A 13176-nucleotide genomic window follows, 5' to 3' on the forward strand; every position below is an offset into this window, starting at 1 on the left:
TCATGGTGAAAAAAAATGGGCACTTTAAATCCGTTGTTAGGAAGCGTTGTATGACCTTGCTCCGGTCCTCCAAGGCCATAGAGTCGAGTGAGGGCTATCTTGTCCTCACTCGACTTCCTACCTGAGGGTTTAGTAAGCAGGGAAAATGACTGGGAAGCGGCAGGAGGGGGGGCTATCTGCTGCCATAACCCCGGTATTTAGCGTCAAAGACCCAACGTAAATACACAGGGGGCTGTAAGGGTTTTGGTGAAAACAATTTCAATTTGGTGAAAAGTCTGTCCATGTAAAAATTCCAAAGAAGGTAAAAGGAGGCTATTCATGTTTTCCTCAATTGTCTGCTAGAATAATGAATAGGAGTGCCTACAAACATTAGTTGCCAGAACAAACCATTTCTTTGAGTGAAAGACCCGGTTAACCCCATTAACAAATTATAAAAAAAAAAAAAAAAGGCAAAAGCACCAAAAAAATAAATAAAAGACTTTAAATGCAATTCAATTTGAAAATTAGATTGTATGAAGTGTTTTTTCCTTTCTATAAATTATTATTTATTCACTTTACAATGTGACTTTGAACATACTAGAACATTTGTCTACTCCAGGGAGAGTACATTACCAGCACAATGTCATTCTCCCTTCACTCAAATAGCCCTCTCCTGCTACAGGAGTGTCTAGCAACTCCGAGCTGGCTCAGCTTCTCTGCCCCTCTCCTCTTCTTCCTATATAACTATTTATGAAGATATCGGAGAGAAGTGAAGGGAAATACCAAAGAGTGCAGTTAAGTCACATCTCTAAAGCTGGCCATGCACAGATCGAAATTCATCTGGTTCAGCAGGGACTGGGTGAATTTCAATTCATGTATGTTCACCCTGGTTGTACACAAGTTGCTCCATCGATCGACTTGTGTACAACTAGCCTGTTGGATTTTTCCTGAATGATTAGTACAGCTCGCTATAAGCCAGCAACACTAATATTTGTGTTCTGCCTGCAGGAAAGGCTCCCCTCCAACAGAACACAATAGCAAAGCGCGAAGGGTTCCCTCATCTACATTGACTGTGTTGATGGGGGATTGAGCAATTTTCTTTCTTTCCACCTGTGGTGATAGGAAAAAAAATTGCATAGAGTATGACCTGCTTAAGTCTATTGGGGCTGCTGAAAAAAACAAAAAAAATATTAAAAATTGCAGTTTACCTTTTTTAGATGCTCTATTCTACACCGCGCCCTCTAGCTAGGTTGTTTTCCTTTGTTTATGAGGAGACTGGCAACTGTGTTTGCTATAATTAACCCTGTCTGTACTGTGCAAGTAGATTTTCATTTTCATCAATTGTAATTTGTAACTAGATTTGAACACTCTCTGCCCTAACAAAGGTTTAAAGGTGTAGAGGCTAACTTCTTGAATTGTATGTTAATGACAGATTCGAGATAGGCTCACTTCAAAAATGTTCAAAAAACCTTGCCATGAAACCTCCTCCTGAGAAACATCTTAATGGTAAAAAAATATTTGTAAAAAAAAAGTAGGCATTCTACATGAATAGAATCATATAGTAGGGTTCTCAAATTTGACTGCAAAAGTTAAAATACACTTTAAGTTGCATTACAAGTTTCAATTGCTAATTGTCATTTTAGACATTTGCATAGCTTTGACCTAGCCTTAGTGATTTATATCATAGGTGAACAGGCCTTAATAATTCTCTCATCAGATGTTGTCAAGGTCTTAGTAGCTGTAAAAAAAAACTCAAATTCTTACTTTTTAACCTAGAGGTCAGGCCTTGATTAGTTTTTGGTGTAGAAAATATTCCCCTTTGGATAAAATATACAACATTTCATGTTGAATTAGTATTTCACTTTAATAACCACAAGGTCCCAGCACTTAAAAGGTAAAAAGCACTTTACGAATAACACAAATAAAAATTAATGCATAATTATAAATAGTTCAGTACTTAAAAAAGGAATAAAATTTGCAGGAGGGCATGAGAATTTTGACAAGATTTTTACACGTATGTAAGCAAATCTTGCAAATAAATAGTATACAGTATATTGTGACATGGGGGTTGCTTAGCTGTAGCAGTATATATATGTTTTCAAGTAAGTTTACGTCAGTCAGTCAGAACTTCAGTTTTAGGGCATGGCAACCCGTTTCTATAAAAAAGGAAAACAGCAAGTCCATACAACATAAGGTTTCCCCCACAGGGGTTCTTCTCCAGCAAAAATACCAATGAAAATGTGTTTTTGATTTTTCAATCTCACTGGCAAATTTTATATTTATACAAACTTTCATCTGTCTGTTTCTGTAGTTACCTTTTATTTTGTTAACATTCACTTGATCCCTAATGATAATACAATTGTTCACACATGTCAAGGCATCAGTGATCCTTGGGCAAAGTTCATAGTAAAACACTATTGCTCTTGGATACAATGAAAATCTATACTGTGGTTTCAGTTACATCAAATATAGAACTTGTTTGATGTCTAAATTTAACCAATATAAACAGTTCTAACCTTAAGATATAACGGTGCTAGTAAAAACCAAATAGAAAGCATTACATTTAGCAAAAGCCCTCATGTACAAATTGATAATTTTACAAATTTGTACAAAATTTGTACAAAATTGTACAATTGATTTTTCCAGTGTTAGAAAATCTTTTAAAAGTAGTAAATGATCCCTAAAAAAGATTTTAACTGCACTACTGTGTAGTGTTGTGTTTTTCTATTCCATACTACTGGAATTCAAATTGCACTACAAATAGTGCCTAACATTTACAAAATAGTAGAAACAAAAGGTGTGTCATTTATTTGGTGAACCTACCTGTTCTAAAGTTTTGTTTCCGAGGAGAACTTGTCATATATTCTTAAAATACTCCAAAATTGTTTATTATTTATTATTAGAAAAAAAATTAGCTGATTAGTATAGTGCTAAGATTGTAGTTTAAGTTCCTTCTATCTGTCTCTGTTTGGTCCAGTTTGGCAGCTGTGTTCCCTGGTCTGGCAAAAATATGCCTCTTTTGTTCCAAAATATGTAATTTTTTCCTAAAAAAACGTTTTCATAGATTTGTTCACTTTTTTTCTAGCAAGTTTGTTAGCTATTCAATACTTTATTAACTACCTCGCATCCGCGCTACAGCCTACATACGGCTGCAGCGCGGACTCGAATTTTCGGGAGGCCGTTTTCAAACGGCCTCCCAGAAGCAGGCTCCCCGCGCGATCCCGCGAGCGCGCATCGGGGAAAATCTGTGTCGGCCGTGTCCCTTGGACACAGCCGATCACAGATCGTGGTGAATGGCCAATCACAGCGGCCATTCACCACGTGATCGGACCATCCAATGAGAGATGATCTTATATGTAAACATATGAGATCATCTCTCATCGCCGGCACTCCTTCCTCACACGGAGCCTGCAGTGTGAGGAAGGAGGGGGAGCCGTCAGCCGCCGGGGACACACAGCAATGTAATCAGGGCACCGATCACCAGTGCCCTGATTACTAAAAGGTAAAAAAACATACACAAATTGCCCCCAACAGTGCCCACAGTGCCCGCCATCAGTGCCCCCCATCAGTGCCCACAATCAGTGCCCATCAGTGCTGCCAGTCAGTGCCCATCAGTGCCTGCTCATCTAGACACTGATGAGCACTGACTGGCAGCACTATGGGCACTGAGTGTGGGCACTGATGGTGCTGCCCATCAGTGCTCATCAGTGCCGCCCATCAGTGCTCATCAGTGCCACCCGTCAGTGTCCATCAGTGCCATCCACCAGTGCCCATCAGTGCTGCCTCTCAGTGCCCATCAGTGCCGCCCGTCAGTGCCGCCTCTCAGTGCCCAGCAGTGCCACCTCTCAGTGCCACCTTTCAGTGCCCAGCAGTGCCACCTCTCAGTGCCCAGCAGTGCCGCCTATCAGTGCTCATCAGTGCCGCCTATCAGTGCCGCCTATCAGTTCCGCCTATCAATGCCGCCTATCAGTGCTCATCAGTGCGGCATATTAGTACCTCCTCATCAGTGCCCATAAGTGCCACCTCATCCGTGCCCATCAGTGCAGCCTATCAGTGCCCATCAGTGCCGCCTCATCAGCGCACATCAGTGAAGGAGAAAAATTTATTTTCAAAATTTACTCGCAGAAAATAAGAAAAACTTTTTTTTTTTTCAAAATTTTCTGTCTTTATTATTTTTTTTTGTAAAAAATAAAAAACCCAGAGGTGATTAAATACCACCAAAAGAAAGCTCTATTTGTGTGAAAAAAATGATAAAAATTTCATATGGGTACAGTGTAGCATGACCGCGCAATTGTCAGTCAAAGTGTGACAGCGCTGAAAGCTGAAAATTGGCCTGGATGGGAAGGGTGTTTAAGTGCACAGTAGGCAAGTGGTTAATGTGGCAGAAAAAGTTGGCATATAAGTGAATTGCATACAAAGTTCAGTGCTTTATAGATAGGGCCATTTGTTGGAACTGACCCTGCATACCAGTGCAAACAGACATAATAAACCGATGTGAATGAAAAAAAGATAATAAGGAGAATCAACAGTAATAAAAAAAATACTGAAGAAAAATCAATTATAAACATAAGAATACATAAAGAAACATTAAAAATAATCATTAAATGTATAACATATTTTGCTGCAAATGATCTGATATGTGCATACCATGAGGTTAATTTACTAATCTTCTCACAATATATTATGTGAATATTCACTTCAGTTATCCAATCAAAGAAGAAAGGAGATGAAAGAAGTAGACAGAAATATGCTTTTCACATGATTGGATACGTGAATTGAATATTCACATAATACATTAGGCTAAATAAATAAAAATTCTCAACTCCTTTAGTAAATAAGTCACTGTTTACAAGGATGTTGCAATAATGACCATCTGCACCTACTGTGTGATATATAATACACATCCATTAAGTATAAAAGCGGCATACATTGTGCTAAATATTTTCCACTCATGTAATTTGTACTGAATCTGTTCTTCCTGTTATTTTACATAAGGTTGACGTATTTATGCTCAGGGTAACATATTGGTTTGCAAAGGTTGTTGCCTGTGAAAACATGATTTAAATTAGGTGTATTGGAAACTGGAAACCTGAAACAATGAATTTTTCTTTTTGTGCCACATTGATGATATAAGTTCCTACTGAGATGAATTTGCAGTCTTTTAAAATAATAGCTGATTTCATAAAATGTCGCTACATTATCTGAATGGCATGTACACTTTTGGAGCTAGATCCCCAAGTGCTTTTTGACTGTGTTCTCTTATTGGTAATAATATGTCAAATACTGTATGTGTTATACTGCAACAATACACTACAATAGTGCCAAATTAGTTTTAAACAATCTGAATGCCAATCCCAGGAACCTTATTTTAAATATTAATACAAGAAGTGGACATAATAATAAAAAGCATCCCCTGTTTCCCTGTACTGTTGAGCTAATGTATCTTTTTAACACATTGTATAGAAAATGCTCCTCATAGTTTAAGATGAGCCTCTAGGTAAAATGTGGTCCTCTAAACACTGCCTACCTGCTCAAATCTATAAAAGGTAGCACATGCCCTTACATGTGTTGCTCGGCTGAACAAACGTAGGCTCTCAAAGTTTCAGGTTACATGACCAAAATACATTATTGATATCCTCATATTATATGTATACTGGAGGGATGGATCATAGTTCAGACTTTATGATCTCCCATTCACTTACTACTGAAAATCAGATGGCTAAATGAATCTCAGGGTGACAAAGCAGTACTTCCAGATTCATGTATTTTATTTAGACTATAGATCTGCTTTACTGATAACTCCACCACAAAACAATAACACTATAGTGTGCTTTTCTGGAAAATTGTGAGAGGTGTCTGAACCATAAACATTACTTTATTCAAAATAATATGGTAAATTTAACTATTATACATTTAAGCCGGCCATATACAGAAATTCAACCAGTTCATCAGGAACTGGCTGAATTTTTATCCATATATAGACAGGCTGGTTGTACATAAGTCAATCCATTGACTTTTGTGCAACCAGCCTGTTGGTTTTTTCCTGAACGATCAGTGCCGCCGGCTTTAGCCAGTAACACTGATCATTGTATTCTGATCGCGGGGAAGGCACACTGTCAGAATATAATACCATAGTGGGAGGGGATTCCTCCATCCACAGTCAATGTGTGGATGGGGGAATCATGGTATTTTCTTTTGTTCAACCAACTGGTTGAAAGAAAAATGCACAATGTATAGGCTGCCCTAGGCACAGCATGTTTATTCTTCTGCTAATCAACCTGTGCTTGCTGCTGAGCCCTGTAGTAATTACATAACCTTCTGTAGTGATACCATAGCTTTTATCGTTCAAATAGCTGAAGTGGCGTACATGAACGTGCCCTGTGCCACTCAAACAAGTTAGTAAATTCTTACTATAAACAGTGAATTACAAATATGTGTAATGTAATTTTTTATATAAATATTCTAACTTACATCTCCCTGTATTTTATAGCTTCATCTACTAAGACGACGTATGTCAGCTATAGTAATCATGCAACCTGAACCAAGAAGCTTTTTACCACAATATCGAACACCAAATTTTGCAAGATGTTTTCCGTTCTACGGTCTAAACTATTTCAGAAGTTCAAATAAACAAAAAAGGACATAATTTATGGAAAATGCCTGAATTTATTTTTTTGAAAATGAAAGTGTCAAAGTATTTTAAACAAAAGCACATGAAAGATAAAGATATACTATTGTGCACTAGAAGTGAAATCAGAACAAATGCTATCATTCACAGGTGAAACTGCATTTTATGGAAGAAAAAAAAAAAAAAATCTGCCATATGTTACACCATAATTGTAAGTACTTTTTTGTGACTTGTGAGAAACTTCATTCCTGTCTTCTCTTGTTCTCTCTGTATAGGAGATGAGTTTGTGCATTGTATTGGCTGATTGACATGAAGCCCTGGGTTGTGTTCAATAAATGCAATGGTTTACGCATGCACATTTTTTTATACAAAAGATATTTCTAATAATAAAGGAATGTTTTGCAAATGGTGAGACTTGTTTTCTTGCAGTGTTTCACATTTTTACATAAATGTTGTGACTTTATATGCACAGTTATGAATTTATTAAATTTGCCTAACCCAAAATGTAGTATAAGCATTTGAAAGTCAAGTTTACTCGAAACCATTTTCAATAACTTCTATTCACCTAACAGTTTCTTTAAGTTAAACACCAGGTAGCTATAAAAAAAACAAATAAACACAGTTCTACAATCATTAATACAATAATGAATTTATTTTTTAAATGCAAGCAGTGTAAGTACCTGAATTTGACATGGAATCAGCCTCTGTCAGTCCTTCAAAAGTAGGACTGGAGTGCAAATAAATTGTTTTGTCATTTTATTTTTATTTTTTTTTACAAACTTTTATTGCAATAAAAGATACAAAAGTCAAAGTATTTTAAATGCAATAAAAAAAAGCATCAGAAACAGCATAAAACAATACAATGCCATTACGTCTTATAAATGCAAACCATAGAAAAAAAAAAACCATTTCAGAATTTTCTAAAATTTTCTCAATTTTAGAAAAATAAATTAAATCCTTAAAAAGAAGTTGGACATAAGGCACTGCCTAATGATAGTAGAAAAATAAGTAACTCTGGGTGTAATTCTGGGCGCATCCAACGTGTAGGGCTTTGTATATAAGTATGTAGAATATACATAGCAAAAACCAAAGACAGTAATAATAAAAAGAAAAATGATCACCTGAAAACTCCTAGGATCAGTCTACAGAAGGAAGACGATACATGAACCAAAAGTCCCACTTAGCATGGAAATGGAGTTTTGATTTTGAGTCATATGAAAAGGTTGTTCAATTAGCATAATAGCATCCATCCTCTAAATAATTTGTGTAAATGGTACAGACATTGACTTTAAAAGGTAAGCTATTACCCACTGCATGGCTACACACAGGGTATGTATCAATCTTTTCAATGGTCAGGGGAGATCTGGAAAATGTGAGAATAATAAACATTGGTATTGAGTTAAAGTGATTGGTTTACCAGTCAACTTAGACATGAGGTCAAAAAGCTCAGCCCAAACTGAAGGCATCTTCTCAAAACTCCAAAAGGTATGCAAAAAGGATCCAACTTGAGAGCTTCTACGAAGCAATGAGGAAATGCCTGAGGATGCATAGTAGAGAGTTTGAACAAAGTGTAATACCATATAGTAAATAGATTAAGTGCAGTGTCTCAGACTGACAGGGATCTGCTGTACTTTCTAAGATTAGTAAACATGGTATCCCATTCCTTCTCTGTGAATTTCTCCCCAAGCTCTTCCTCCTACTTCAGCATAAAGGGAATCTTGGTAGAGGTCCAAAGGGAGACATTGATATAAGAAGGAAATCACCTCTACCTTGGGGGCATGTATGACAAATATTTATATAAATAGTGTATGAATCTGATGGGGATAAAGCATAATGTGTGATATAAAAGTGTCTGATCTTTAAATACCAGTAGAATTCTGAGGAGGGAACATCTTTTGAACTCTGGAGCTGCAGAAAGGAAATAAAGGAGGAACCCCCCTGAAGTTGTAATAGATTGATAATTGAGTGGTCTCACCACCAATGAAAATCATTGAGTCAGGAAAATGCCACTCAAAATCTCAGGTCAGCCAAAAATGAAGACCATAGAGAGAGATTTTGGAAGTCAGACAATATTTATCTTTATAAAGGTACCAGAGTTTGAGCAATTGGCTCACTTTTAATATCTGCTTCAATATATTCTGTGTTAGAGAACCAGAGAGCAGAGGACCATAAAAGACCAGGCAAGAATTACAGAAACATGGGTGTACTTTCAAACTTAAGCCATGTACCCTTGAATCAGGAATATTCCTTTGAGCTAGTTGTGTTAGTCGAGAGGCCAAAAAGTAAAACCAAAGTTGTAGAACCCCCAGCCTCCCTGTCTATGAGAGCGATATAGAACAGGTCTAGAAAACCTAGATGGTCTATTCTGCTACACAAATTTATCAAATTCAACTGTACCCAGGATAGGTAGGCTTTGGAAAGTCAAAGGGGTAGAGCTCTAAACAAGTACCCTTCCAAGTAAGGAAATATGGAAAGATGACCATGATTAGAGCAGTTATCTAATCTCAGCAACAGCAGGTGGATAGTTACATTGAAATAGTGTATGGAAATCGAGATCAGCTTAATTCCTAAATAAGAAATAACTGAGGAGGACCAAATGAATGGAAAACTAGCACCCAAAGCTTCTCTTCTGAAAGGGGGGTATAATAATTAAGAGTGCCATAGATTTATTAAAACTTACTGAAAGACCTGGTAAAATAGCAAATTTAGATAAAACTGCCAAAAGTTTGGTTGGGTGATAATAAGTAACATGTCATCTGCATATATACATTTTTTATTATTATCACCCCACTTCAAATATCCCTTGATATCATGGTGAAGTAAAATGGCCAAAGCCAATAGTTCAATAACCAAAGTGAAAAGAAGGGGGGAGTAAGGGCATCCCTGTCTTGTGCCCCATTCATGAGAGAAAAACTCTTATTTCCAGCATGGTAAGATATGCATGTTTTGGAGCTTGTGTATAAAGCTTCAAAACCTCGTATAAATGTTTAATGAAAACCATAACGATGTAAGAGCAATTTTAAATAATGGCAAGTGACACTATCGAAAGTTTTGTTAATTTCAAGGCTTAATAGCAACACCTCCTTAGAAAAAAGATTGGCATCTTGGATAATATTAGTTGCCAGTGAAATGTTATTTGTAATTTGTTGGTTAGGGATGAAACCCTATTGGAAAGGTGAGATAATTATGGGAATAATAGAAGCTATTCTATCTGCTAAAATATGGTTTTAAGTCATTATTAATCACAGAAATGGAGGGAAAGTTGTGGGGGAGAGAGTGATTCTTGTTAGGTTTGGGGAGAAGAGACATATTAGCCAGTAACAATCTGTCTGGGAAGGGGCAGCTCTGTAATACATAGTTGAATAATTGAACTAGATAAGGAGAAAGGACTGGAGCAAACTTTTTAAAATAGCCAGAAGAAAAACCATCAGATTCCTTCTTCAATAACATAATGGTGGTCAAAACTTCTGGAGCATTACGGTTTGTGAGCTGTGATGAAGTGAGGGTCGAAATGAGAATATCGGCAAACCAAGACATAGATTTTGGGGAGGGTGAAAGAAAAAGGTGGATAGATTACAGCTTCTTACATACTGTATATTTAAACTTCTTTAGGGTGTGTGGTTAAGTTGACTCGAAGAAGTGTGCAATTGGTAAACAGGGGGGATGAGTAAATGGATTCAATTTCCTTGCCGATATAGCTGGGGAAGTATTGCTCTGAAGCAAAAATCTGGTCCCTGACCTATGCAACACCTTCTCTACTTTTGAAGAATACAAAGAGTATAATTCCAGAAATTTTTGATTAATTAGCGGGGCAATTCAGGAGAGTGTGAAATCGGGTGAGTCTTTTAAACCTGGTTCAGTTCCTTAGTTAAAAAAAAGGTTTGTTTTTGCCTTTTGTTATGAGTGGCAGCAATACTAATAAATGTACCCATCAGAACTGCCTCATTTGCTTTCCAGGTTGTAGTAATAGAAGTGTCTGGGGTATCGTTAAGATAAAAATATTCAGAAATTGTTTGAGTCAGATACTGTACAATTTAGAGATTGACCGATTATTGGCAAAGCTGATATATCGAGGGCCGATATGCACTTTCCCCAATATATCGGAATCGGCTGCCAAGGTGACTGATATTGCATCACCCCGGTACCGGCATCCATATCCGATGGTCGGCTGTCTTGTAATGGCAACTGATGTGGCTGAGAAGCCGCTCGGCTGTCATTACAAGAAACGGGAGGGGATGCCTCCCCTCCTGCCGCCTTCCGCGGATCGCCCGGGTCTCCTGTCCCATCAGGAGACCCGGGCAACCAGCCTGCACGGCCGCCGAAGACCCGATCAAAGCCGCATTCGGCTCTGATCGGGTCTCCATGCAAACACCCAGAAGTAATGTCATGAGTGACGCCAGATTAAAAAAAATGACAGCATTCAAAACACCCAAACTTGGCGTTTTTAATGCTTTTAAGTGCAGAGGATGGATTTGGGGTCTTTTAGACTCCCAGATCCCTCCACAAGAATACCTGTAAAGTAAAGAAAAAAAATTTAAATGTACAAAAATATCGGCCAATATCGGCCAATACCGATATGCATTGACCAAAATATCGGTATTGGCAACGAAAAACCGATATCGGTCGATCACTAGTACAATTAAAGGGTCAAAGGAAAGCGAGTCATTGAGTCTTCAAGAGTAAGGCATTAGAGACAGGCTAATAAGTGACACCTCCAATTGGAGGTAAGTATAGCATAATAGGATTGGATAAAAAAGCCTTATGAAAAAAGTACGGTGATTATTCTCAGTGAAGTGTGTTTCTTGCAAAAAGTAACCTTCAGGGCTGGTTCACACACATGTGATGCGGGAACCCTGTGAATCCACTGTGGGTTCCCGCATCGCACTCAACTCAAAGGCAGTTCACACTGCCATATGTGAATCGCTGGAGGTGTCAATACAAAGTTAACGACACCCCCAGATCAGTTTGCATATCGCAGTGCGAACAGTCAGTTCGGACATGAATCGGATCGCATAGGTTTGAACAACCATGCGTTCCGGGTTCTGGTGCGGACCAAAAAAGGGTCCTGTGCGACTTTGGTCCTAATGTGATGTGAATTCAGCCATACAATCTGTATGGCTAAATTCGCAATGCACAGACATCGCATGTGATTTGCGTGAACCGAGACTCACTACTAGCTGTTTGTAAGGGCACTGCACAAAATAATACAAAACACATGTTATGGACATGGCAGTAATTTGCATTCTTGATCAGCAGAATGGTAATGAAAGAACACAAATAATAAATGTAAGAGATAAGAAAAAAACGATCACTAATCTAGTACGAGTTAGGGCGAAAACACCAAAGCACAAACTGTCTAGGAAATACATCTTGCACTGCAAAATAAAAAGAAAAACACCTGACTTAAGCCATAACTAAAATGTACATTAAGTTGAGGATGCAAACCACATAATAAAGAAGTGGCTATAACAGAAAAAAAAATTGAAAACAACTGTCCAAATATATAGTGCATAGAGCAAAATTGTAAATTGAATGAGAGTGAACCAAAATAGGGATCAGGACCTAATTGGTAGCCTGATGACCAGAAAGAGAACCAGTGTAAGATAACAATGTAAGTAGGGCAGAGAGAGAATCAAGAATACTCAAAACTACAAAAGGGAGACACAAGCTGAGTGGTGTGCAATGCGAAAACATTAAATGAATCAATTTAGAATAAAAATTTCCCCGCATTCCTCAAGTAAAGAATATAATAAGTCCCCCAGATGGAAAAGTATGAATGAGCCTAAAAAAGAATAACAAAAAAAAACATTAAAAAAAAGAAACTAACCAGTTGCCTACCTTGGGGGTTTTACACGTGTCCATAAAACCACAGGGTGTCTCCTGTATGCCCTGCAGTTTCTTATCTCCCCTGCTGGCTCCTGCGTACAGCCCCTTGAGGCGTGGTGTCTGTAGAAAGATGATCCTATGACTGGGAGCCAGTCAGAAGCCTTCCTCATTGAATAATCACTCTGACAGCCAATTACAGTGAGAATTCAGTGTAACATTTTAAACCAAAAGTAGCACAGTAGCTGTCTTATCTCCTGCATTCCCTGTCAAAAAGATCTGTGAGTAAGAGAGCTGCAAATGACAGAAGAATGTTTATTGTGTGCATTGGGAGTTAGTTAACTCTTAATTAACCAGGACATGCTCCTATTTTACTACTTAACCCATTCAATGCAACCTACACAACAAAGCACTATTTAACAATTTCATCTCCTGTTCCATGTTTCCATTTTAAAGTATTTTTTTGGAAAAAAAATGATTATAAAGCACATATATACATTGTTATCTTTAAGGATTTACTGTTAAAAATACATGGTTTTGGGTAAATCTGTTTTATTTTAAATCAGTAAGAATTTTGGATTACTGATGCATTATGAGAAAAATAAAATATATGCAAAACAAAAAAAATTATTACTTTTGTAACATGCTTTGTACCCAAAATGTAATTTTATTGTTGCAGTAAATAGAACAAGAAGCAGAATAAAATGTATGTTTTCCCCCGCAGCAATGGTGTTCAAAATATTACT

The 13176-nt window shown here is 37.5% G+C and overlaps 1 protein-coding gene across 1 annotated transcript in view; it reads left to right on the forward strand.

Annotated features, from left to right (window-relative positions):
• The window catches only part of GRM8 (glutamate metabotropic receptor 8), a gene marked incomplete at its 3' end in the record, with an annotated part of 1426014 nt that extends 1418998 nt beyond the window's left edge, over positions 1-7016 (forward strand). Inside the window, exon 11 of the mRNA XM_082254065.1 lies at positions 6470-7016. Within this exon, the coding sequence (XP_082110191.1) occupies positions 6470-6519 (50 nt within the window). The remainder of the gene's footprint in view (positions 1-6469) is intronic.
• Positions 7017-13176: the final 6160 nt, after the last annotated feature.

The sequence above is a fragment of the Pelophylax lessonae genome (assembly GCF_965119305.1).
Source record: "Pelophylax lessonae genome assembly, chromosome: 4".
Lineage (NCBI taxonomy): Eukaryota > Metazoa > Chordata > Amphibia > Anura > Ranidae > Pelophylax > Pelophylax lessonae.